Raw genomic sequence first — 25,779 nt, 5'->3', positions numbered from 1 at the left:
TAATACAGCCGCCACAGCCTTGTAATTGTGTTCAAATAATCTGCTAGAAATCATCTGCAATTTGAATGAAAGATATAATAATATAAAAATTATGACTGAAAACAGCATGGATTACAGTAGGCCTAGGCGAGATTACTTTTTGGTAGGCCGAGATAAGAGTACAGAACTGGCAATAATTTTGAATTTTCAGAAGATGGATCATTATGAATATTATTTATTTGTATTATTAAAAGAGGGCCTATCCCTAAATGAAATAATTATTATTAAATCATAAATGTATAATTACCTCAGGCTATGCCTAGGCATATATTTGCTTTTGTAGCCTTATTTGTATAGGATAGGGTAGTACAGTAGTAGTAGGAGGAGAGGCAGGCCTACTAGTACTACTAGGGCCTAGGCTAGAGAGTAATACTAGCTAGCCTAGGATAGGAGGCCTACCTAGCTAGCATTTTAGCGGCCGTAAATGATGAATGTAAAAATAAATGTAATTCAGCAACCACCAAATTAACATAGGCCTAGGCTAGCCATAGTGAGAGGCCTAGCCATCTGTTGTAAGCTAGCTTTTATTAGCTAGGCCTACTACTCTAGCAGGCCTCTACCCAGTAGGCCTGCAGTGGGTTTACGATGAAATCGGTCGCGTCTGAAATCGGTCGCGTTTGAAATCGGTCGCGATAAAATCAACTTCCGGTATTTTGTATGGCGCGCCGCTAGAGCTATACGTTTGAAATTGGTCACGTTTGAAATCGGTCGCGCTATTTTGTATGGAGCGAGATGCATGCTAGCGGGATATACATTTTCTTCGTTTATATAGTTTATTTAATTGATATTTTTTAGGAACTAGATTATTTATGTGGATATTTTTTATTTTGGTTAATAAATATTTATTATCATTTTTTTTTTATTTCACATGTCTCGGAGAAGAAGGACTGTGTCTTTTCTAAATGGCCATTTCTAAACACGTTTAAATATTTTATTAGGCATATAATAATTTACCTCTATTTTATTATGTACTGTGTAATTAATATATTATATAGAGAATATACGTCTGTGTCTTTTATTAATCAAACAATATAATAATAGCCCGTAAAGCCAGCGTATCCATTTTTATACTTATGCATACTGTGGCAGATATATCATATCCATGTCGTTAAAAACTTACTATTGGATTACCTTACCGTATTTTAATTTCTATTTTATTTATGTCCGTACGTTATGTAGGATAATATTAAGTTTAGGCCTATAAAATAATGAATATTGTTGAGGCAAATCACGTGTATATTTTTATTTCTAATGTTTAGGCCTAAAATATTTTCTAGTAAAAAATGATTATTATATGCGGATCGTTAAAAGGCGAGTTACTGAAATAAACCCCGAAATAGGCCATTAATCATATCGTGGATGCGCCTTCTATGATCATGCAGACGTTAACTGCACGTTATTTTGCTGACGGGGATTCCCTTAAAAAAAAAACACGCACTAGTGTGTCAAATCATGGACAAAACACGTACGGCGATCGTTGTCCATGGACATGTAAAGATGACGTATAATAGGCCTATTACTAATAACCATACGTTTAAAACATCTATAGGCCTGAACGTGTTTTGTGAAACCTAGTTCCATGGTGAAATGATGTACAGTATATAATTTACGTACTTCGGCAATACTATAGTTTTTAATTTTGAATATCTTTTATTTCTATATATTTTCTATACATTTATAATAATCACTAGGCCTATCATTGTACAGTTTAGATTGATATATAACGGCATATTATTTTATTAGTATTATCCTAAAACCATGCTCACGTAAGAGTGGCGGATATCGAACGTAAAAATCATCGTCATACATCATCTTCCTTTATTGCATAAACCTCATTGAGCTGGTATCCACTTGCAGGTATAGAACTAGTTTCGTAATTAACTGTGATAAAAAAAAATACGCAATATGCGCGTCTACTTGTTTAATTCAACATTTTTAAAACTTTAAACAGTGGCATGCTAATCTTTTCAAAAACTTAAACAATATTCAATAACACTTTTTAACCCGATTTTCTAAACGAACACATTACAATTATTCATTGACACCTGTAAGATAAAATGAAAACACAAATTATTTATAAATAATGAGATAAATATTTATATTTAAGCCTACTGTACTAAAAAAATAATAACGATCGAGGTAAACAAAATATTAATAGTATTAGTTAGAAATTCTATATTCAAAATTAACTAAAAACATAATTAGCGTTTTCATTAAAAATGTATCGTAGTGCGTCCCATGCAAAATAGCGCGACCGATTTCAAACGCGACCGATATCATTAAACGTATAGCTCTAGCGGCGCGCCATACAAAATACCGGAAGTTGATTTTATCGCGACCGATTTCAAACGCGACCGATTTCAGACGCGACCAATTTCATCTGACACCCTGCAGTGCCCCCTAAATAAAACAAGGCCTAGGCCTAAGCCTAGAGTCTAGGCCCCTATTATATGCAATAGGCTAGCTACTGTAAGCCTACTAGGGATGCTTTTTTGTCGATCTCCGGGAGTGATAATACTTAGAAATTATACATCAAGCCAGGCCTACCACCTTTTTTATAAAACAGCAATTTGTTCCTCTGTATCCATTCGGTCCTGATTGCCACCGTCGCCATGATATGCAGCCGATATGTGTGACTGCCGTCCAGCCAAATGTGTGATTAAAAACACTTTCCTGACATTATCACTGAGACAAATAAATTGTACAACCATTTTGGAATAGAAAAACATCAAAATACTGCAAAATAGAGTCATATGTACTGGAGCAGCTAGGCAGGAACATGCCTCAGTTTAATCCAACGATTTCTTGCCAGGACGCACAGTAATAGGAAGCCGTTTTGGACAGTTGGTCGTTAAGAGAGCAATGTTTTGATTGGTTGATACGAGAATTACACTGGTGTGCGCATGCTCGTCAATTATTTCAAAAAAAAATTTTACTTTCGTTTTAATTTTTTGTGTTTGTAGCAATAATTGAATATTTTACACAATAATAATTGAATATTTTACAAATAATGATATTAATTAAATTGACATATTTGTATCAGTTTGTCATAAGTCATTATGGGACTATGCGCGCACTAGCTCATATCCTTCCTCCCGGAGGAGGATCCCCTTCTTCCCTACCATTCCTTTCCCTCTCATCCTACCCCACCCCCCTTTCCCCCCCCCCCACTTCCCTCTACCCTTCCTGCCCTCTCCTTGCACACAATTGGTTATAAAAGCCAGTTGGGAAATACCAATTTACCTGGTTGCAAAATCTGTTTTGGACCAGTTAAGAAAACAACCAGCCTATAGGCCTACTGAGTAGTGCTTGAAAAACCAGTTGACCTGATGGGGGAAAAACAGTTGGAGACCAGTTGTGGAGACCAGTTGGGAAAACCAGTTGACGTTATGGAAAAAAAACAGTTAGAAAAACCAGTTGGGAAAACCAATTGGAATAATCAACCAGTTGGACCAATTGAAAACCAGTTGGAAAACAGCTGACCAGTTGAGAAAACCAGTTGAAAAAACCGACCAGTTGGACCAATTGAAAACCAGTTGGAAAAAATAGCTGACCAGTTCAGAAAACCAGTTGAACCAATTGGAAATCAGTTGGACCAATTGAAAACCAGTTGGACCAGTTGAATACCAGTTGGACCAATTGGAATTTCCAACTGGTCTCAACTGGAATTTTCACCTGGGTCTCATTTGGAATTCTGTTTTAATCTGTTTTATACAGTACATTTTTTTCCATACCGATATTCTTCTTTATTATTATAATTATTATGTCCCTTTTTTTGCAAGATATAAAATTGATATGACTTTCAACACCAACAACAAATATAAAACAACTAGGCCTATGGTATGATACATTCAGTAACAGAAACTTTTAATTGGTTGTCAAATATTAGACTATTACACAAAATTGACAGAACTGAAATAACAACCGTTACATTGGTTTACGAACTGTTTTCCTCAAAGGCAAATTTAAGGTTCTTCTCCGATACCACCTAAAATAGAGAAAGCATGAAACATTTGAATTGACACAATGGATATATACTCTAGTAGGTAGATTAACTTTCGTATATGCACTTTCAGGTCCAGAGAATTTGACTTCAGAAATTGGTTTAGGATGATCAAACAATCATTATTGGCTTGGTTACACATTTTGAAAATGTGGCGAAATGTCAAAAGGTCAGGGTGAAAGGTTATCAAACTAAACACAAATAGGTCCTTAAATCTCAACAACCACTGGTCACAGTGAGGTAATTTTTGTTTCAAATTGATCAGAAGGTATACATTTATATTCAGTCTAATGGGAAATTTTAGTCAAAATTACCGGAAATGCTACTGACCAATTGAATTTGGTCTTAAATTGTTTGAAATAAACATTTTGTTATTTGCGGGTGTTAATTCGAATAAATACTCTAATTTTAATAATTATAATTTGTTTCTCAACTGATAAAAGGTACTTTACATGATTCGTTTTCTTCTTTATGCTCTTTAACGAAATGTTTCTGTCTTTTAGAATAGTGACAGTGTCATAGATAACATTAAATGGATCTTCTCCAGGTGCCAGTATAATGAAATAAAACAATGACATATCATTATCCTGACACGATTGCACTCATAATGGATCTTCATTCTATCATCTGTTTGTTTGTGACTACAATTTGACAACAATTTTTGCATATTTTTAAATGCCAATACATAGTTTCATTACTATTGTACAATATGTCCAGCTTTCCTGAAAACACCCTTGTGTACTGTAGTACATTGTTGTAGTATGAATTTATCATGATAACTTCTGATGCTTTTATTGTCAATGCATTCAGTACCTAAAACATGTCAAAGTTTCTAGTGGTATCATTCGCGGTACTATATACGTACCATTTATTTGTATCAACAACAAAATAATACAGTATTTCTTTCACAAGAATATTTCTATAAACTTATTTGATACAAAACGGGTATGCAATGAGCCGAAGCTCTTAAACGCATTACCCTATAGTATTGATAATAAATCTCCAGAAACATATATTGTTTTATTATCTACACTGGGAACAGACGTGTATAATATACACCGACAAAACTTATACATATTATGTATAAGTTTTGTCGGTAACATTCAAAAATATTATGTAACAGGGATACGGAATAATGACAATGAATTGGTCTATAGTTGTCTCTGATACCTTTTATTACATGATTGTACTTGCACAAGGATAGAATGAGGTTTAATCCAGTTATTATTCTTATTATATTTATTTTTTTTTATCTTGGGTGTATTTATTTGATTATACATGTTACCATTACTACACCCAAACAAAATAAACGCCTTCCCTGAATAAATAAATGCCCGTTTAACTATGGTAAGTTACTTCTAGCATTTTTAACTGTTGAGCTCGAGTATTTATTCGAATTAACACCCGCTTTGGATAAAAGCCTCCCTCAAATAAACGCCACCATTTCCTCCAATAGGACACCATGTGGGATAAACGATCAGCCACATGCATTTACAAAATAATTGTATCACATTAACTACCATAATCTACAATTTACCAAGCATTTTGACATAATTTTATCATTTTTTGATATTAATTGTGCTGTAGTTTTATACATCTAGGTGGTATTTATTTGATTATACATGTTACAATATTATACCCCAAATAAATATGCATCCCCTCCCCCTAAAAACCCTTTTGAACAATAAATGCTTGGGGCGTTTAATCGGATACACAAGGCGAGTTACTTTTAGCATTCTGTAAAGAACTGTTGAGCTTGACGTTTATATCAAAATGTTCTCGTGGACAGCAATAACTAGTACTTGAAATTGAAACAATTTAAAGTATCAGTTATTGCATAACATTACTGTTTAAGGATAAGTTGAGTAGAGATTTGTTTTTGTTTGAAACATTAGTAATATTATTTTTTGTTCATCTTTTTACCACATTTTCTATTACAATGAATGTAAATATGTATATTTCGAACAATTTGATACCAAATTTAAGTTTCTACGACCAATACTTACAGAGATATGAAGATGCCCTGTGGATCAAAGGTCAGAAATGGCATTTCTGATCATTTTTACTAAAATGCCCCATTAGACGGAATATAAATGTATGCCATCTGAACATTTTGAAACCAAAATTGACTTGCTGCGACCAGTGGTTGCCGAGATACAAATACCTTTATTTATTTGTTCATATAACCCTTGACCCTGACCCTTTGACCTTTTGTAACATTTTTAAAAATGTTTAACAAATAACAAAATATATATTTCGAACAATTTAAAACCAAATTCAAGTGTCTACGACCAGTAGTTATGGAGATAAATAGATGCCCAGGGTTGTGGGTCAAAGGTCAGAAATGGCATTTTCGGTAATTTTTGACTAAAATGTATACCTTCTGATCAATTTGAGACCAAAATTACCTCGCTGTGACCAGTGGTTGTCGAGATTTAAGGACCTATTGGTGTTTAGTTTGTTAACCTTTCACCCTGACCTTTTGACCTTTCGCCACATTTTAAAAATGTGTAACCAAGCCTATAATGATTGTTTGACCATCCTAAACCAATTTCTGAAGTCAAATTCTCTGGACCTCAAAGTGCATACGAAAGTTGATCTAGCTACTAGAGAAATATGAATATTTTTATTTATCAAGGTAGTATAACGTTTTAAAAAGATATCTAATCAACATGATCGTGAAACTCCGTTATTTACTAAACAAGTAAAATTTGAAATGACTAGATGGATATAAATATTTTCATTCATCATTATAATTATGCTTTAATCTTTTCTTTAATTTCAACTTCTTTGACCTATAAGTAGGCCTACATTACTTGTTCAGTTTTATAGAACTATTTCTGGGTCGTTGTTGTTTGTTCTGTTGCTTGTCTTATTCATGTTAATTTTACCAACTACAATAAATCCAGCAGACAAGAAAAAGACACAATATGCAATCAAATGTATTTGTAAAATAATCGATTGTAGCATATTAATGTATAAGGCTTGGGGTTGTAAAATCATCGATACATTCATTCAACACGATCAAGTTTGACAAAATGCATTCATCTTTGTAACTTACTGTCATCATTGATGTCATTCCAGATATAACGAGTTCCTGAAACAAAGCGGAAAATATGAACAGTTTCAAATAGTTTAATTAATTACATGCCTGTTTATCAAAATAATGCTCTTAACTTTAATTTACTCACGTGCATATCGACGAGCTCTGTCATAATCTGAAATAGAGTTGTTTCAAAATATGAATAACAATCACGGCGGGCCTACATTTAATTATGTGTATTGTATATTATTTACTGTACGTTCCATCAATATATCTGTTTATGTTTACACCGTGTTTCCTCAGCCAATAATACTATTAATCGATAATTAGCCGATACATATTAAACGACAATTAAACTGTTGCGTTTTGATTGGGAACTTGTTGTTTGGTCGAACCAAGCATTAATAACTATTTAATCTTGTTTGTGTATTTTATGGTAAAGAGGCATGATTTATGTCGATTTATTGCTGATTGTATTTTTGAAAGAAATAAAATGTCATCATAATACCCAGATCATCCTGATGGTGACATTAAAATTATATATGAACTATGTCACACTTAATTTTCAATTTTTATAGAAAATTGTATGACATCCATCTTTTTTACTTACTGTTAGTTATCATTTCATCCCAAGAGGGCGTTCCTGAAATAAAGAGAAAAATAAATAAAAAAAATAAATAAACACATACATACATAAATAAAAAATATGAACATGAATTTATATTTAAGCCGTTTTATCACAGTTGAAGCAATGTTTAGTTTACTTACGTGCTTGTCGACGATATCTGTCATAATCTGAAAGAGATTTGTTTTAAAATATGAGTAACTGTTATAGATTGATTTCATTCAAGATATAACGAGTTCCTGAAACAAAGAGCAAAATATGAAGAGTTTCAAATAGTTAATTACATGCTTTTTTATCAAAATAATGCTCTTAACTTTAATTTACTCACTGGCATATCGACGAGCTCTGTCATAATCTGAAAGAGAGTTGTTTCAAAATATGAATAACAATCACCGTAGGCCTTCAATTTTTATAGATATTTGTATGACATCCACCTTTTTTACTTACTATTAGTTATCATTTCATCCCAAGAGGGCGTTCCTGAAATAAAAAGCAAAAGAAATAACAAAATATGAACACGAATTTATATTTAAGCCGTTTTATCACAGTTAAATCAACGTTTAGTTTACTTACGTGCTTGTCGACGAATTCTGTCATAATCTGAAAGAGATTTGTTTTTAAATATGATTATTATCTTGTTATATCTTATGTGGTGTAAGAATTAATTTTATTTTGTATGTGTAAGGGCCTGTTTCTGCTGCAACTGCTCAAAATACGGTATAAAAATACGGTATAAAATACGGTATTTTTTATACCGTATTTTTTAGTACCCCGTTTCTGCTAAAAATACTTCTTGGGTGGTCGTGTTAAATTTCATCTTTATTACCCAAGCGGCCATTCTTGAACAGGAAGTCTGTGTTTGACCTAAGTATACTGAGCGTGCGCACTGTAACTCAGGAATTTCCACTCTCGATGTCTCACATGTGTTACATGTCCCGACGATAAACATGGTAGACGTAACAAAAAACTTCGTAGTTTTGATTGCGGCTAGGCGACCTCGTAACCCAATTGTGTCTTTAGACTGGTGGAACGAAACAGTTTGCAACCGTTACACCGCCCATTTGTGGAAAGAAAATGTCCGTATGTCAAAAGGTAATTATTATTATTATTTATATTTATTATTATTGTTGATTATAACAATTAGAGGCCTTAAATAATTTGGCTGAAAGTCAAGTAAAGTAGGGTACGTACTCGTAGTACTAGCTAGTATAGTAGGCGGCCGGGCCGCGATTTTTTTTTTCGTACATAAGTTGGGGACCCCCTCATGAAACGTGACAAAATAAACATGAATAATTCATCAGTTAAATTTGTTGTTCCGTGTGCACCCAAGCGTATAGCAACAAGAAGCGATTACACAACTGCGATACGATACTTTCTACAGTAGGCCTAGGATTCTAAGTCAATTTACGCGATTGCCTTCGCGCACTCTTCTTCACACAAAATGTGTCGAGTCGAGGCTAATCGACAGCTAGGAAAGACATTAAACTAAGTAGTAATTCATTGGACATAGCCCAAAGAAAGCTTAGACCCACAAGAATAAAGAATGTTTATAATTTGTGTACTGTATTTGTTTTTAATTCTGCTATTTTATTATCAAACAATGCATGTAGGTCTACTCAAAGGAACTTTAAAAATGCGCGTATATGAACACATGAGATGGGTTTAGATTAGATTAGACCCACGAGAATAAAAAATGTATTTTTGTGTAATGTTTATTGTTTAATTTTGCTGACTTATTACTCGGATTGTGTCATACCTATAACACACACACACAGCTCTACTAGAATAGACATATGTTTAGAGACTAATAATTAGGCATAGGCCTAATAGTATTAATAGAAACTATAATTTTAACACGTAATTCTTTAGTAATGAATTATATTAAAAACACTATCATAAACTAAAGGCTGATTATTTCGACAATCAACACAAAACGCCGCTATTCTTCTATGAAATCGCACGCCGCAACAACAGCGCGGAGATAGGCCTAGAATTGTACCGCACTTGTGTAATCACTTCTTGTTGCTATACGCTTGGGTGCACACGGAACAAGAACATTTAACTATGAATTATTCATGTTTATTTTGTGACGTTTCATGAGGGGGTCCCCAACTTATGTACGAAAAAAAAAATCGCGGCCGGGCCTCATGCTCTAGAGGATTAACCTCTAACCCCATAACTAAATATTAATAAATAAACTAGCTTTTAGGCAGGCCTAGCCTGTAAAAATGTTTTCTAGGCTATGCCGAGTCTTCTACTACTTACTAAAATTACTTTGGTACAGTAGTAGTACTACTACTGCTGCACTGCACAGTGGCTACTAGTGCTACGTAAACGATGGGTTGCTTTATTATTAGTTTAGGATGATCAGTTGGTTGATTAGTGGGATCAGTGAAAGGGCTAGAGAACTACAGTACTTACAACAATGGTGATTTATGAAATAAAAAACAATATTAACTTATTTAAAATTTTGTTTAGACACTTTTACTGTTCTATGTGGAATACTGCGGCCAAGTTTACAAAGAGAAGCAACAAACTTTGGTAATGGGATGACCGTAGAGCATGTAGTTGGCATGACGCTTTGGAGACTTTCAACGTGTTGCGACCTTCGCACAATTGGAAATCGCTTTGGTGTGCACAGGTCTACTGTCTCCAGATCCATAAAGCAAGTGTGTCAGGCAGTGGTAGACCTCATGTACGATGACTACATTGTTTGGCCAGTAGGAGATCGCTTGACTACTACTGTAGCAGGCTTCAATGAACTGCATGGCTTTCCTCAATGTGCAGGTGCCATTGACGGATCACACATCCCTATTCTTGCACCTAAAGAGTCAAAAGCTGACTACTTCAATCGCAAGGGCCACTACTCTGTTATACTACAAGCAGTAGTAGATCATAAATTAAGGTAACTTGGCACTACAGTACTGTGTGTGTTATTGCATGGCTAACAATACATTTTTTTGTAACTATGATGTTTCAAATTAAAATTGAACTTATTAATCAAATCAAGTATTGTATTTTGTTTTAAACATAGTCTATTTGTTAATTGTGTAATTATTTTGGTAATAACCCTTTTGGTTTCAGATTCACAGACACATATGTTGGATGGCCTGGGAAGGTACATGATGCCAGAGTTTTTAGGAACTCTTCATTATTTGAAAAGGGTCAAAACGGTCAGCTATTTCCTAGGGTTAGTGGTCGAAACAGATTATGTTTTATGTACAATAAATCCCCGAGCAGTTAACATAATTAAAAACTGACATTATTAACAGCATCACATTTTAAAAAGAAAATCAGTGAAAATGTCTGCATACTGACTGATGAGGAGGTTGTATGCAAATTAAATTATTATTCATGAATAAATTTACAGAATAAAAACCTTATTTCTTATTTTTACATATTTAACAGACTACTGTTAACATGGAGAATGTGGAAGTGCCGATTTTTATTATCGGTGATCCATCATATCCGCTACTTCTATGGTTGATGAAGGGTTTTCCGCAACGAGGAAATGAACACCAACGGCACAGGCTATTTAACTACAAACTCAGCAAGGCCAGAATGGTTGTGAAGCGTGCGTTTGGTCTTCTAAAAGGAAGATGGCGCATTCTGATGCGTAGGAATGACTCGCACGTGTCCAAGGTGCCATTGATGGTCAATGCTTGTTGTATATTGCATAACTTTTGCATAGAACAGAATGACTTGTATGATGACATACTACCAGAATTACAAGAATTACAAGAAAATGATGTAGCAGGTGACAACGACCCACAACCAGGTGCTGTAGATATTAGGAATGCTTTACTTAACCACCTGACATAGACTTTCCATTATTTAATAAAATATTTTATTTGTTATTAAATTATTATTACTTTCCGTTCTATACAAACATTATTATTAAAGACACTTTTCCTGCAATTTTTGATGTTTTGTAAAAAATAATGCATATATTTAAAAATATTAAACCAGGTCATTCCTTGTCCTAAAAGACACAAAAATGAAGAGAAAAAAAAAGAAACAGGACAATCCCAATTGCATTAAAATGTTTACTTTTTATTGAAAAACACTAATTATTATATAAATAAGTTTAGAGTTGGACGGAAGCAAGTAACCCTGAATGAAATAAGTTAAAGCAAGAATGTGTTATTGCACATAATGATGTTATTGCATTTTTTGAGTTGTAAAGGTATATTACTATATAAAGTGGAGTTAAGTAATATGAAATACTGTACCACTGTTTTTATTTACAATGTTGAGAGTGAAAGGCATTTTGGTTTACTAATGCTATAACTAATAAAACATGCTATGTTTTTTTTCTAAAATAAAGCAATATCTAAATCTACAGAATAAAATACAAATATCTAATATAATTATAAATGTGGTTTTTTACATTATTTACATGTTGCTGAGAAGGAAAGACAAGTTGTTTGGAAACAAAAACATGAAATCTACAGAATAAAGTATTCAGGTGCTTTGCTGATAGTGTGATGTGGTGTACTAGTGGGAGCTGGTGTACGAGTGGGAGCCGGTGTACTAGTGTAATGTGGTGTACTAGTGCGAGCTGGTGTACTAGTGGGAGCTGGTATACTAGTGTAATGTGGTGTACTAGTGCGAGCTGGTGTACTAGTGGGAGCTGGTATACTAGTGTAATGTGGTGTACTAGTGCGAGCTGGTGTACTAGTGGGAGCTGGTATACTAGTGTAATGTGGTGTACTAGTGCGAGCTGGTGTACTAGTGTAATGTGGTGTACTAGTGCGAGCTGGTGTACTAGTGGGAGCTGGTATACTAGTGCGAGCTGGTGTACTAGTGCGAGCTGGTGTAATGGTGTAATGTGGTGTACTAGTGGGAGCCGGTGTACTAGTGTAATGTGGTGTGCTAGTGGGAGCTGGTGTACTAGTGTAATGTGGTGTACTAGTGCGAGCTGGTGTACTAGTGCGAGCTGGTGTACTAGTGTGAGCTGGTGTACTAGTGTAATGTGGTGTACTAGTGCGAGCTGGTGTACTAGTGCGAGCTGGTGTACTAGTGTAATGTGGTGTACTAGTGCGAGCTGGTGTACTAGTGCGAGCTGGTATTCTACAATGATGAGCTTGACTTTCTGACTGTTGTTGGTTTGTTGGGTAGTAGTTTTGATGTGTAGGTCTATGCATTGTGTGGTGGTGGTATTGTTGTGGTTGTGGCGGTGGTTGTTGTTGTTGTGGTGCAAATAACTGCATGATCTGCATCATCCTCTGATGGTCTCTCTGTCTGTCTTTTTGTCGGTTTCTTTCAGCCTCTCGCGCCATGAGTTGCATCCAATCCCGGTGGTGTTGTGCTGATCTTTCAGAGTGCCGCATATATCTTTCTTCTTCCTCCCTGTCTTGCTTCGCCATCTCTTTTGAAAGCATTTCAAAAGATTCCTGCAATTTTGTTTTTTTTCGCTTTCGACAGGGCTGCTCATTTCCTAACAAATTATAGAAAATAATTGTAAAAAACAGAATAAATTCCAAAATGAGTTGGAAGCTATATATCAATGTTCCAATTTGTGTTGGAAATTATTAATTCTTCCTTATATTGGGGTAGATTAACTTTATAACAAAAAGACAACTTTAGGAAAACTAATATAAGGAAGTGGATTAATTTAACCACTATTTCGTTTTGTTTTACTTAAGTTAGGTTTAGATTAGTTATTTTACTAACCTTCATTCTCTCTAGCAAGCCTTTGTTGTTCTTGGTGAGGATTGGCCTGTCCAGGAATAGTATCGTCTTCAACATCCTGATCAGGTAGTGGTATATCATCAATGTCAGATTCCTCGTCATTTTGGCTATCATCTGCAGTCACTGGTACAATTTTATAAAAAATGTTAATTTCAAAATTTTAAACTTCAGTAGAATATTATTATTAATTTTGTTGTCAAATGAACTACAATATATTGCTCTTTTTAAAAACCATGATGACCATTGCTGAACACAAATCTAGTACTACTGTGTTAATCAGGTTGCATATTTATTTATACCGTACTTCACTAAAAATTATTTTTAAATTAAACCTTGAAAAAATAAGTAAATTCTTACCAACACTATCATTCTCTTCATCAACATCTTCGACATGTGGGCCGTCCTCATGCTGCTGTTCTTCCTCAGCTCCTATATTTATTAACACAATCCATGGAAAATAATATTGTTACTGTACATTTAGCATGATTCCTCTTTTTTAATTTATCCATGCCAAGGCTAGGCCTATAATAGGTAGGCTATAAATGCCTACTACTATAGAATAGTCTATTAGTAGGCTATATAGCTATAGGCCTAGTTATTTAATTATAAATTAAAATGTACATACCATCGGCAACTCCTACTGCCTGGTTCCTATCCATTAGATAGTGAGGGGCAGCTATGGCCCGATCTCCCAAAATTCGGTCCAAAACCTCGTAATGAGGACAAGTAATTCTGTCCCTCCCAGACTTCGAGTTGTTGTCCTTTGCAATGTTGTATTGCTTTCGGAGGGTTTTAAGTTTCGTGTTCACTTGCTTCGGAGACAAATCTACATTGTATTCCTGTTTTATTTTGTTCGAAATTTCTTTATAAATAGTGCTGTCTCTTTTATTACCCATTAGTTTTCCTGAAAGTTTCGCTTCCCCCCACAAATTAATAGTAAAAACGGTAACTTCTTCGGTCCACATTATCGCACGTGTGTTAAACAACTGTCGCAGCGACAAAAAATCAAAACACAACACGATGTTGACCTCATGTCACAGGTAAAAAAAAATACGGTATTTTTTATTGGCAACAGAAAAGGGTACAGAAAATACGGTATAAATTTGTAAATACCGTATTTTATCCACAAATTTTGTGGGGAAAATACGGTATACAAAATACGGTATTTATTTTATGAGCGCAGTTTCTGCTGCCAAAAAAATACCGTATATATACGGTATTCAAAAAATACCGTATAATATACGGTATTTACTTGGCAGCAGAAACAGGGCCTTAGTGTATATATAAATCGTGTTGTTTCGTGCCCACAAATGGTTCTCGAATACAATACACGTACCGCAGGACAATAATACATGTCGTTTACAGGAACGAATAAATAGACACGGTGATTTATGTACACAACTAAAATTAGCACACTGGGAATTACTTCCGAAACGATAATTATCACAAAATGAGACCAATTATTGTTTGAGTCAAATTTAAACAAACTTAATTTGTGTTTTGTATGTAACATTAGGGTTGAGGGATGGGGAAGAGGATGGGTGCAATTTTTAAATATATTCTTCATCCATTTAGTAACGAAATATTAATTGTTTTCATGTTTTACAAATAATATACCACTAAACACAGTAAAACATTGCGATGTAATACTTTTTTTAAACTGTCACCGTCATAGTCGATTGAAATAGTACAGTACATGTAACGATACAGCAGTACGACGTTTATATTTTTAAATTACAGTATTAATTAATAAAAATGTTAAGAAGTAACTGTAAGTAATAATGTTTATTTGTATATGTTTATATAACTAGATGGCACGCTCGCTTCTCTCGCGTACCATCTAGGTCGTGCCCACAGATGGTTCTCGAATACACAGTATTTCCAGCGAGAAGAAAATGGAGATTTCAAATGTACGTACCGCAGGACTATAATACATTGTCGTTTACAGAAACGAATAAATATACACAATGATTTATGTAGTCAACCAAAATTAGCACCCTGAGAATTACTTCCGAGAGAGAAACAAAATGAGTCAAATTTTTTTATTTGGACTCATTTAAACAAACCCAATTTGTGTTTTGTATGTAACATTAAGGGTTGAGGGATGGGGGAAGAAGATAGGTACAAAGAGGAAACATTTTAAAATATATTCTTATTCACTCAGTAACGAAATATTGTTTTTCATGTTTTATAGGCCTATAAATAATATACCACTAAATACAGTAAAACATTTACGATTTAATACAGTACTTTGTTAAAACTCTCACTGTCATAGTCGATTGAAATAGTAAAGTACATGTAACGATACACCACTACGACGTTTATATATTTTTAAATTATTAATTAATACAAACGTTGAGAAGCAACTGTCAGTAATAACGTTTATTTATTTGTATATTATATGTTTATAATCTAACAGTAGGGCCTACCCACACTCACAGTAATAAAGTTTATTTGTATATATTTTTATATTACATCTAACAGTACCAACACTCACAGTAAGAAATTTGCGATTCAAATTGCGATCAAAAGTGGTTAATACCTTAACAGTATTGTACAGCATTGCAATACTATTTATGTTTATTCTCCAAGGGGGCCCATAAATCTAAATTTATACCTGTATGGTTAAACCAAATAATTTGGAATGTTCCATTCATCACAAATCAATACATTTGTAAAAACGTATATTAAATGTATCAAAATAGTATTTTTTAAAGAAAATCGGCCTGTCTTCAACATTATGATGCTGTACTCGAACTGTTCAACCGGTTTTCAGCTATTAAAAACAATTATCGTAGGAGGAGATAGGAAAATGCGAAGCCTCCTCGCATTTTTGTGGCGGGTATTTTTCAAGATGGACATCCATTAGACAGTGTATACCACGATCGGAAAACACCCCTATTTGGGGCAAATCGTTGAACCTAAATTCGTTTTAATCGTCAATAACTAATTATCTAACTTAATTTAATTAGTAAACAGGGTTACATCAGGTGGTTAAAATCAGTACCGAAAGTACGAACCAACTTTATATACCATCGAGTAAAAATTCTAGAAGTAAGGCGCGATTTACCGAATTTTGCCCTTACGTAAATTTATATATAGATGTAAAACAGATTGAAAAAAAATGGATCGAATTTCTGTTATGGGTGTACTTTCCTTTACGAGGCCTGATGGAATAGACACTTGTGTAACAGAGATTGGAATGTTCCATTCATCGTAAATTAATACATTTGTATAAACGTATATTAAATATATCAAAATAGTATTTTTTAAAGAAAATCGGCAACATTATGAATCTATACTCGAGCTGTTCAACTGGTTTTCAGCTATTAAAAGCAATTATCGTAGAAGGAGATAGGAAAATGCGAAACATCCTCTTATTATTGTGTGCGGGTATTTTTCAAGATGAACATCCATTAGACCGTGTATACCACGATCGGAAAACACCCCTATTTGTGGCAAACCGTTGAACCTAAATTCGTTTAAAATGTCAATAACTAATTATTTAACTCAATTTAATTAGTAAACAGTGTTACATCAGGTGGTTAAAATCAGTACCGAAAGTACGAACCAACTTTATATACCATCGAGTAAACATTTTAGGAGTAACGCGCAATTTACCAAATTTTGCCCTTACGTACATTTATAAATAGATTATGCTAATTATTACTACCATCTGACTTACTTTCAGTCGTTCCATAATTCCATACAGCAGGTGGATGAGGTGGAGAAGGAGCTTCTGAAAAAAAAACAGCACAGCAAAATATGAATACTTTGAAAATAATTATTTGTATTTTCTGAAATGTAGTAAATTAAAATATTATGTATGGATCATTTAGAATAGCCTTTTTGTGAAGGAGGCTTTTGCAATTATAATATCCTCATTTTATACTGTCATACTTTAACTTAACTAGATGGTACGCTTACTTTGGTCGTGCCCACAGATGGTAATTCCAGCGTAAAAGAATGTGTTTTTTTTTTTGTACGTACCGCAGGGCTATAATACATTTTCGTTTACAGAAACGAATAAATAATATAGACACGATGATTTATGTAGTCAACTAAAATTAGCACCCTGGAAATTGTGTTTTATATATAACATTATTGTTGAGGGATGGGAAAGAGGAAAAACATGTAAGATTATGATGTTGTACTCGAGTTGTTCAACCGATATTCAGTTATCTATATATAAATTTACGTAAGGGCAAAATTCGGTAAATCGCGCGTTATTTCTAGAATGTTTACTCGATGGTATATAAAGTTGGTTCGTACTTTCGGTACTGATTTTAACCACCTGATGTAACCCTATTTACTAATTAAATTGAGTTCGATAATTAGTTATTGACGATTAAAACGAATTTAGGTTCAACGATTTGCCACAAATAGGGGTGTTTTTCGATCGTGGTATACACTGTCTAATGGATGTCCGTCTTGAAAAATACCCGCAGACAATATACGAGGATGCTTCGCATTTTCCTATCTCCTCCTACGATAATTGTTTTTAATGGCTGAAAACTGGTTGAACAGCTCGAGTACAGCATCATAATGTTGAAGACAGGCCAATTTTCTTACAAAAATACTATTTTGATAGATTTAATATACGTTTATACAAATGTATTGATTTGCGAAGAATGGAATATTCCAATCTCTGTTCCACAGGTGTCTATTCCTCAGGCGTCGTAAAGGTAAGTACTGTATACTCATAACAGAAATTCGATCCATTTTTTTTTTCAATCTGTGCTGCAGAGGTTGGATATAAATTTTATTTTAACGGATAATGAGCTAGCGTTTTCAGTCGCCGTATATTATGTACAAATCTTTATTATTGCAGTTAAACCACCCACGTCATCACCCTTCCCTCACTGGCATGAGTAGCGTTGTAAAGCCAGTAGAGGATAGGCCTACTGTGCATCACATGCCTTAAACGCAGAACAACTTTGGTGGGTAGGGTAGGAACCAACTTAAGTATGAATTGGCTCAAAGAAACAATTGAAAACCATTAGGCCTACTAATTAAGTTGAGTTAGATAATTTAATATTTATTGACGATTAAATCGAATTCATGATTTTCCCCGAATAGATGTGGTTTTCACAAATTGTTTTACATTATATAAAATACACGTCGTAGTGATGTATCGTTACATGTACTGTACTACTTCAATTGACTAGGACGGTGATAGTTTCAACAAAGTATTACATCGCAATGTTTTACTGTGTTTTGGTATATTATTTGTAAAACATGAAAACAATTAGGCCTAATATTTCGTTACTAAATGGATAAAGAATATATTTAAAAATTGTTCCTCTTTGCACCTATCCTCTTCCCCATCCCTCAACCCTAATGTTACATACATAACACAAATTAAGTTTGTTTACATTTGACTTAAACAATTGGTCTCATTTTGTGACAAGTTTCTCTTTCGGAAGTAATTCCCAGTGTGCTAATTTTAGTTGAGTACATAAATCAGTGTCTATTTATTCGTTCCTGTAAACGACATGTATTATTGTACGTACATTTGAAATCGTCAGTTTTTTAAAGCTGAAATAATTATGTATTCGAGAACCATCTGTGGGCACGACCTAGATGGTACGCGAGCGAAGCGAGCGTACTATCTAGTTACAAACAATTATCGTAGAAGAATATAGGTAAATACGAAGCATTCTCGTATGATTGTGTAAGGGTATTTTTCAAGAAGGACATCATTAGACAGTGTATATCACGATTGGAAAACACCCCTATTTGGGGCAAATTGTTGAACCTAAATTCGTTTTAATTGTCAATAATTAATTATCTAACTCAATTTAATTATTAAATAGTATTACATTAGGTGGTTAAAAGCAGTACCAAAAGTCGAACCAACTTTATATACCATCGAGTAAAAATTCAAGAAGTAACGTGCGATTTACCGAATTTTGCCCTTACGTAAATGTATATACTAGTATATATAGATGATGTTGTAAATCCTGGCATAACGTGTATTAATTTATTTATTGTTTATATTATAATTATGTATAATTGTATAATAATAAATCTATTCTTAATAAAAGACACAGTCATAGCAGTATATAGTTATACCTCTAGATATTATGGGTATTGGGAAATTAGAAGTTAAATAAAATACTTGAATTTAAGAAATATTTTGATTACTCTAATACAGAAACAAGGTAAAATAAAACGATTTAAAAAAAATAAATTACTTACTTGCACATTGCACAAACACTACTAAAAATGCCAAAACCAACGAGCCTCTGTAATAAAAATGAAATATTGTGTAGATCACTCTTTGAGGATTTCTATAAAAGCCTGTTTTCCCACAAGAAGAATTTGTTGGAAAGTCAAAAGCGTCGGGATAGGCCAACGCATTTCCATCTTGCAAATCCCATTTTGCGATTGAAAACAGCTCAGTTGCAGACATCAGGTGGAAGTAGCTATTCTCTTTTTTAAAGCCATATTTTCTATAGCATTAATTTTGTTTGTTATGTGTAGATAATGATTTTTTACGCAAACGTAAAAGCTGATGCTTTCACTTCGCGCGAAAATTGGCAATACTTAAGTGTAAATTAATAAAAGTTTAGCGTGATTTATTTATCTGAGAAAATATTTGTGTAAAAAGGCATTGATGTATGAATTTCGATTGGTACCACCAGGTGTACATTGTTCTTTATTGTTGTGTTAAGTGGTCTTATCCCTGAAAGTAAATTTCTATCTTCAACCTCATTTCATAGATCAATACCTCGTGGCAATAGTAGTTTCTAATTCAATATATAACTGCTTACTGACAACATTGCAGATATTTAACTGATTGCTCCGTATCTACAACGGAGTTGTGTTACTTTTGGTTTTCAAAACCAGAACTAGAATATATTATATAACACCTATATAAATTCCTGTCATTTGATTGGATGATTGTGGTCACATGACGTGCAATGGTACGCATTATTGAACTATCGTTTAATAGTCCTTTTTATTGTGTACTAAAAAAAATACCTTTTCGCTTTTGAAAATATTTTTATCATACTATTGCTTTTGAAATACAACAGCGCCACCTGTTCTGTACTTTCGCCGCGAAGATTGACTGTTATGACTGGTTTCGCGATGAAAGTACATTTTTCGGAGAGATATATGTGTACTAATTTAGATCAAAAAGGCATTTAAATTAGCTTTAGATCGTTTGTAGGATTTTCATTAATTAATGTGAACATCTCTATAAGACGATGAGTTCCAGTTGCCAAAGTTTTGTATTTGGTATTGCTACCTTTCAGCCTAGTTAGTATTAGGCTATGCCTATGCGTTTTAGCCTTGCTAGGCCTAGGATTATTTGGTCGTTTGTTAATACGATACATAATTAACAATACAGTAGGTGTGTTTATAAAATCCATATAAATACAATATGACCACAAATTAAATGTTACTGCTTTAATCAATGTGAATCAAATGTTGGCCTTGTATAACCTTTTATTTGAAAAACAATAAAACAAAAACAGTGAATGTTTATATTCGTGTAATGGTACAAATAATGGTGTTTGGTGAATGATGAAAGATTATATATCAACTTGGCTTTGCCTTGGTGAAATATAATCTTTCATCATTCACCTCATGCCATCATTTGTACCATTACTCTCATAAACATTTATTATTTGTATACTATGCCACCGAAATATGGTGCAATAACAATATCAGTAAATCTCACAGAAATCAATATGGAAAGTATATTATTGTACTAATAATAGTGATATTGAATGTTATGTCACTAGGAGGTAACACAACATTATATGGTATATACTTACAGTTTAGTTGACATGATAATAGGAACACTGCAGTACGAAGTGTTTAACATCAGCTTTTAATAAACTAAATTGGTGATTGGTTTTGTTTAAACGTCTTCTATTTTAATCCATCTGTTATCTACCTTTAACAACCATTAAATCGACGCAATAAAACTGTTAAAAAAATTATGGTTACCATTTTTAAAGGTAAAAACATGGCATTTTCGCTTTTTTATACCAATAATAAAGTGATTTTATTGTCATCAATTAATCTAATCTACAAAGAGCCGAAAAGAATTCATGAATATTTTGAAACGTTATATTTCATCTGGTTTTATCTAAATAAAACGTTTAGTTAAATTACTCACATGTTTGCCGACGGATTCTCTCACGGTCTGAAACGCAGTAAATCAAAGTACTAAAAACTTTTCAAACAATACGAATAGTTCAATATTATGCCTATTGTACTTGATTTTTACAGTTTTAATAGTCATGGTTTATGTTATGTTACTTGACATCTTTAAAATAAACTGGGATATTTTCTAAAAACATATGAACACTTAAAATATATATATTTAAATTAGTGTTATTAAATTTAAATTACTTACTCGCCTTCATCCCGATTCTGCCATGATCTGAATATAATTATACATAGGCCTACTCGCAATACAGTAATATTATATGAATCGTTTGTTTATGAACGTGTAGGTTTTGCTTTTATTTCGCTTAGTTGCACTTGATTATTGTTTTTATGCATTTTTATGAAGTTTAACTAAACAAGGCCAACAGCCATTAAGTTGCGTGCTACAATGCATAGTGATACCGGACCGACAGACAGACCGACAGACCGACAGACAGACCGACAGACCGACAGACCGACAGACAGACAGACAGACCGACCGACCGACATAGTGAACTATACTCACCGGAATTACTGAAATGTTTAAAAACATTTATATTTTTTTAATTTACACGTGCGTAGCCTGTCACTTTCGACGTGCTCGTATAACGTAATTTCGAGTTGAAAAGTAAGTCAAGAAAACAGAAATCGGGCAAAAAGAGTGGGCAAGAACATTTAACGCGCAGTGCGCGCGCAAAAATATGCGCACTCATGGCAATTTTGTAAACGCTTAAAATTGCCTGAAATGTACTCTTATTTCATCGAAAATAAATTTTGAAAATTTTAAGCGCGCGTACGCATGCGTTACATGCGCTACGCACGTAATTGTATTGCCATATGATGATTTATGCCCTGAAATTTATGAGTACCAAATTATATTTAATTGTGATTCATGGTTGTGAAGATATGATTACAAACGTGATTTCGTTAAATCGTGCGTAGACCGCGTAATTTTTTATTGCGCATCGTGAAAACATAACCACATTGATTCCTGGCCATAAGGAATATACTGTGAAAAATTGACCTAGCTAGATTAAACTGATATGAAGATAAGGTCAGAAAGCGATAAAACGCATAGTGATACCGGACCGACAGACAGACAGACAGACAGACCGACCAACCGACCGACATAGTGAACTATAGAGTCGCTTCCACGCGACTAAAAAAGGTAATCCGAAAAAATGCAATACAAATTTGTGTAATTCATATATCTAATTAGTATGCCCCTCGGGATAAACGGTAACACTAAATACAAACACATTTTATTTCACATAATTACTGGATCAACATAAAAAGCTAAACGCTATAAGTAGGCTATGCATGCACTAAAATAAAATTATATTATTATTAGTATATTTTTTTATTTCTAACACACATATTATTTTCTCTTATATTATTATCCAAGCAAAATATGTGTAATTTTGATTAATTACTAATTAAAATATAGTGCAAAAAAAACAATTGAATTAAGCAAATAATTTGCAACTCAGATGTGTTTTTAGTAAAATAAGGCCCATCCTGTAGCCTAAAATTTTAGGCTATAGGATGTGAAGCTTCAACGCCGATGTTAAAGTATATCTCTTCCATAACTATTTAAAATACTATAAATATTTCAGTTAATGCAACATATAAATGAGATTATCATTAATTTTTTAAATAATTATGAATCATAATTTTCTTTTTAAAAAAATAGTTACAATTCTACATTATTTTTGGTTTAAAATTACTATGCTTAGAGAAAGACTAGCTTCAATATATTACTGTATAAATTCTATTATATATTCTCCATAAAAATAACGTTACTAACAGGTGTGTTTTATTATATGAATAGCTTAACAATAAGGATTAAAAATCGATTATGAAATAAATGGCAACAGGCTCACAGACGTAATTTATTTCATCTTTTATAAACTGTTTTAAATTAAAACATTTTCTGAAATGAAAAGCACTTTTTGAAATGGCAAATTTCACTTTTTCTTAAAATATCAATTTCATCATCGATGTGAATATTGTTTAATTTATTTGAATCTGATTCACTACATGTAAGCAGTATTCTTGTACAATCATGACACGTAAACTGTAAGTAATTTTCGATTACGTAATCTGCTTCAAGTATTTTTAGGTAAATTAACAGTTCAAGAAACTATTCGATGTCATGACCACTTGATTTTGATTTAGGACTTGATTGGATTGCCAGCGTAGAGGTTTCTAATCTAGATCTTCTATTTGTAATGGACTACTGTTATAAAAGCAGGTACTATATAAATATATTACTTTATTATATAAATATTTATTATATTATATACATAAAATATATTACTTTATCTGCTAATTGTACTTTTTTTACGTTTTGATTTAGCTTTTCGCTTATTTTAGTTTGTATCTCCATTGAGTTTCAGCCACTAATACCAACATCATCAATTTGCCATTTAATTTATTATTATATTATTTATTATATAAAACATTATCGTATATTCAATCGCTCGTTTGGTGTTATTTGCAAAATTGAATTAACATTTTGTTCAATTTGCTTATGTAGGCAATCGCATGCATATTTAGACATACTGTTTATTCATTCGTTTTATTTCACACTTGATAAGTTATTAGAGATTCTTATTATTCTTAGTATTAGATAAATAGAAAGCCGGGAAAACAAATAAGCTCAAGAGAGATTTAATTCTGGTTTCTCCACAACAAAATAACTACTACTGTATGTTTAGATAATCAATGCAATTTTACACATTCCGGGAGTAAGTGAGGTAATCGGAACCAAATCTGGTGTTGTTTAGTTGCCTTCCTGTGTATAGAATGGCTATGTCGGAACCTCTTCCAAACCGCGACCATCCCACCCAATTACCAAGTAGTCTATTTTCTTTATTTTACAGAAGCTTCCAATTGTCGGTTGTTATATTTTTATTACCGGTACTGTTGTTTTTCTATGCTGAGCCTGCCTTAGGTAATAATATAGAAAGTAAGTGGTATTCCTCAATGTTTTGAAATACGTAAAATGTAGTATTATAAAATGAAGATGAATGAAGCATTTGAGCTAATATCACGTGATTGCGGGGCGCCCTCGCAATCATCTTTTGACAGCGTGAGCATCTCATCCTCTTCACCTCACGCTGTCAACAGATTACCACGCCAGTTTTTGGCTATGTAAAATAATTTTCACTTTTACATTTACCAGTTCATTTTATCCTCATACACTTATAGGCTGTGTGTACTCACACAATATACTTTGACTGGAATTTATCTAACACCTTATCTTACCCCCATTTTGTTCGATTTTTCATACTTTACTGTAATTATGTTGTCTGGTTGCCTAGGCTCAACTCATTTGTTTCCGGTTTGAGCGAAAGCCTCGCTTTCCATCATGGCTTGGGTAATTCGTCCGACTCCATACTTGGTTCACATCGACCTTTGCCTGACTTCCGAATCAGTCATCACTATGATAATATGTTCTTTGGGGGGTGCCCGGCCTAAAGATAAACGACCTAACTAATTTTGTAAATCAAGTGGAAACATTCAAGCCAGATATTTTGATAATCGACCTCGGATCGAATGACCTAGTTAAAAAGTAAGGTCTGCTTTAATGCACGGAGCCTCTTATGCTAACTTATGCCATTAAATAACAACAATCTTATTATCTGTTACTACTACTGCAGTCACTGTGGACAATCCGGAACCGGATTTTAGAGGAAAATAAATACATAATTAAACAGAATAAACAAAACAAAATGCCAGGCAATACACTGTTGACACCATTTATTATTTTCCCATTGTTTTACATCCAAAAGAAATAAATAATAACTTGTTGTTTTTCTTTCTTGATGCTACGCTAAACTGGCAAATATTTTGCACACATCTGAATGGTTTATATAGTTAGTATAGCATTCATCTTATGACTCATGCTGGTTCCCCAAGTACATCATTCATTATAATTATTAAGACTCATGCTGGTTTCCCAAGTACAGCATCATTATGACTCATGCTGGTTTCCCAAGTACAGCATTCATTATGACTCATGCTGGTTCCCATACTACCACCACATAATTGACTTATGCTGGTTCATACGCCGACATACGCCGGTGTTTTATCACTCATCCTCTTAAGTACAGCATTTATTATGACTCATGCTGGTTCCTATACTACCACCACATAATTACTTATGCTAGTTCATTAACTACCCCAACATACCGCGGTGTTTTA

The 25,779-nt window shown here is 33.5% G+C and overlaps 2 protein-coding genes across 2 annotated transcripts in view; both read left to right on the top strand.

The window, feature by feature from the left end:
* Positions 1-25,779, top strand: part of LOC140040848 (uncharacterized) — a 59,264-nt gene that overhangs the window by 20,462 nt on the left and 13,023 nt on the right. The window lies entirely within an intron of this gene.
* On the top strand, positions 8,658-11,532 carry LOC140041164 (uncharacterized). Its single transcript, XM_072087587.1, has 4 exons — positions 8,658-8,802; positions 10,189-10,615; positions 10,795-10,900; positions 11,119-11,532. Exons 1-4 carry the CDS (start codon positions 8,658-8,660, stop codon positions 11,530-11,532), a joined length of 1,092 nt encoding a protein of 363 aa, XP_071943688.1.

This window comes from Antedon mediterranea, chromosome 2 (assembly GCF_964355755.1).
Source record: "Antedon mediterranea chromosome 2, ecAntMedi1.1, whole genome shotgun sequence".
NCBI classification, from domain to species: domain Eukaryota; kingdom Metazoa; phylum Echinodermata; class Crinoidea; order Comatulida; family Antedonidae; genus Antedon; species Antedon mediterranea.
This window is presented reverse-complemented; position numbering and strand designations above follow the sequence as displayed.

Excerpts from the sequence above, each read along its gene's own strand:
- LOC140041164 (XM_072087587.1), top strand. The coding sequence starts at position 8,658 with ATGGTAGACGTAACAAAAAACTTCGTAGTTTTGATTGCGGCTAGGCGA. Across the intron at positions 8,803-10,188 it reads AAATGTCCGTATGTCAAAAG|ACACTTTTACTGTTCTATGT; the intron begins GTAATTATTATT and ends AATTTTGTTTAG. Across the intron at positions 10,616-10,794 it reads GTAGTAGATCATAAATTAAG|ATTCACAGACACATATGTTG; the intron begins GTAACTTGGCAC and ends TTTTGGTTTCAG.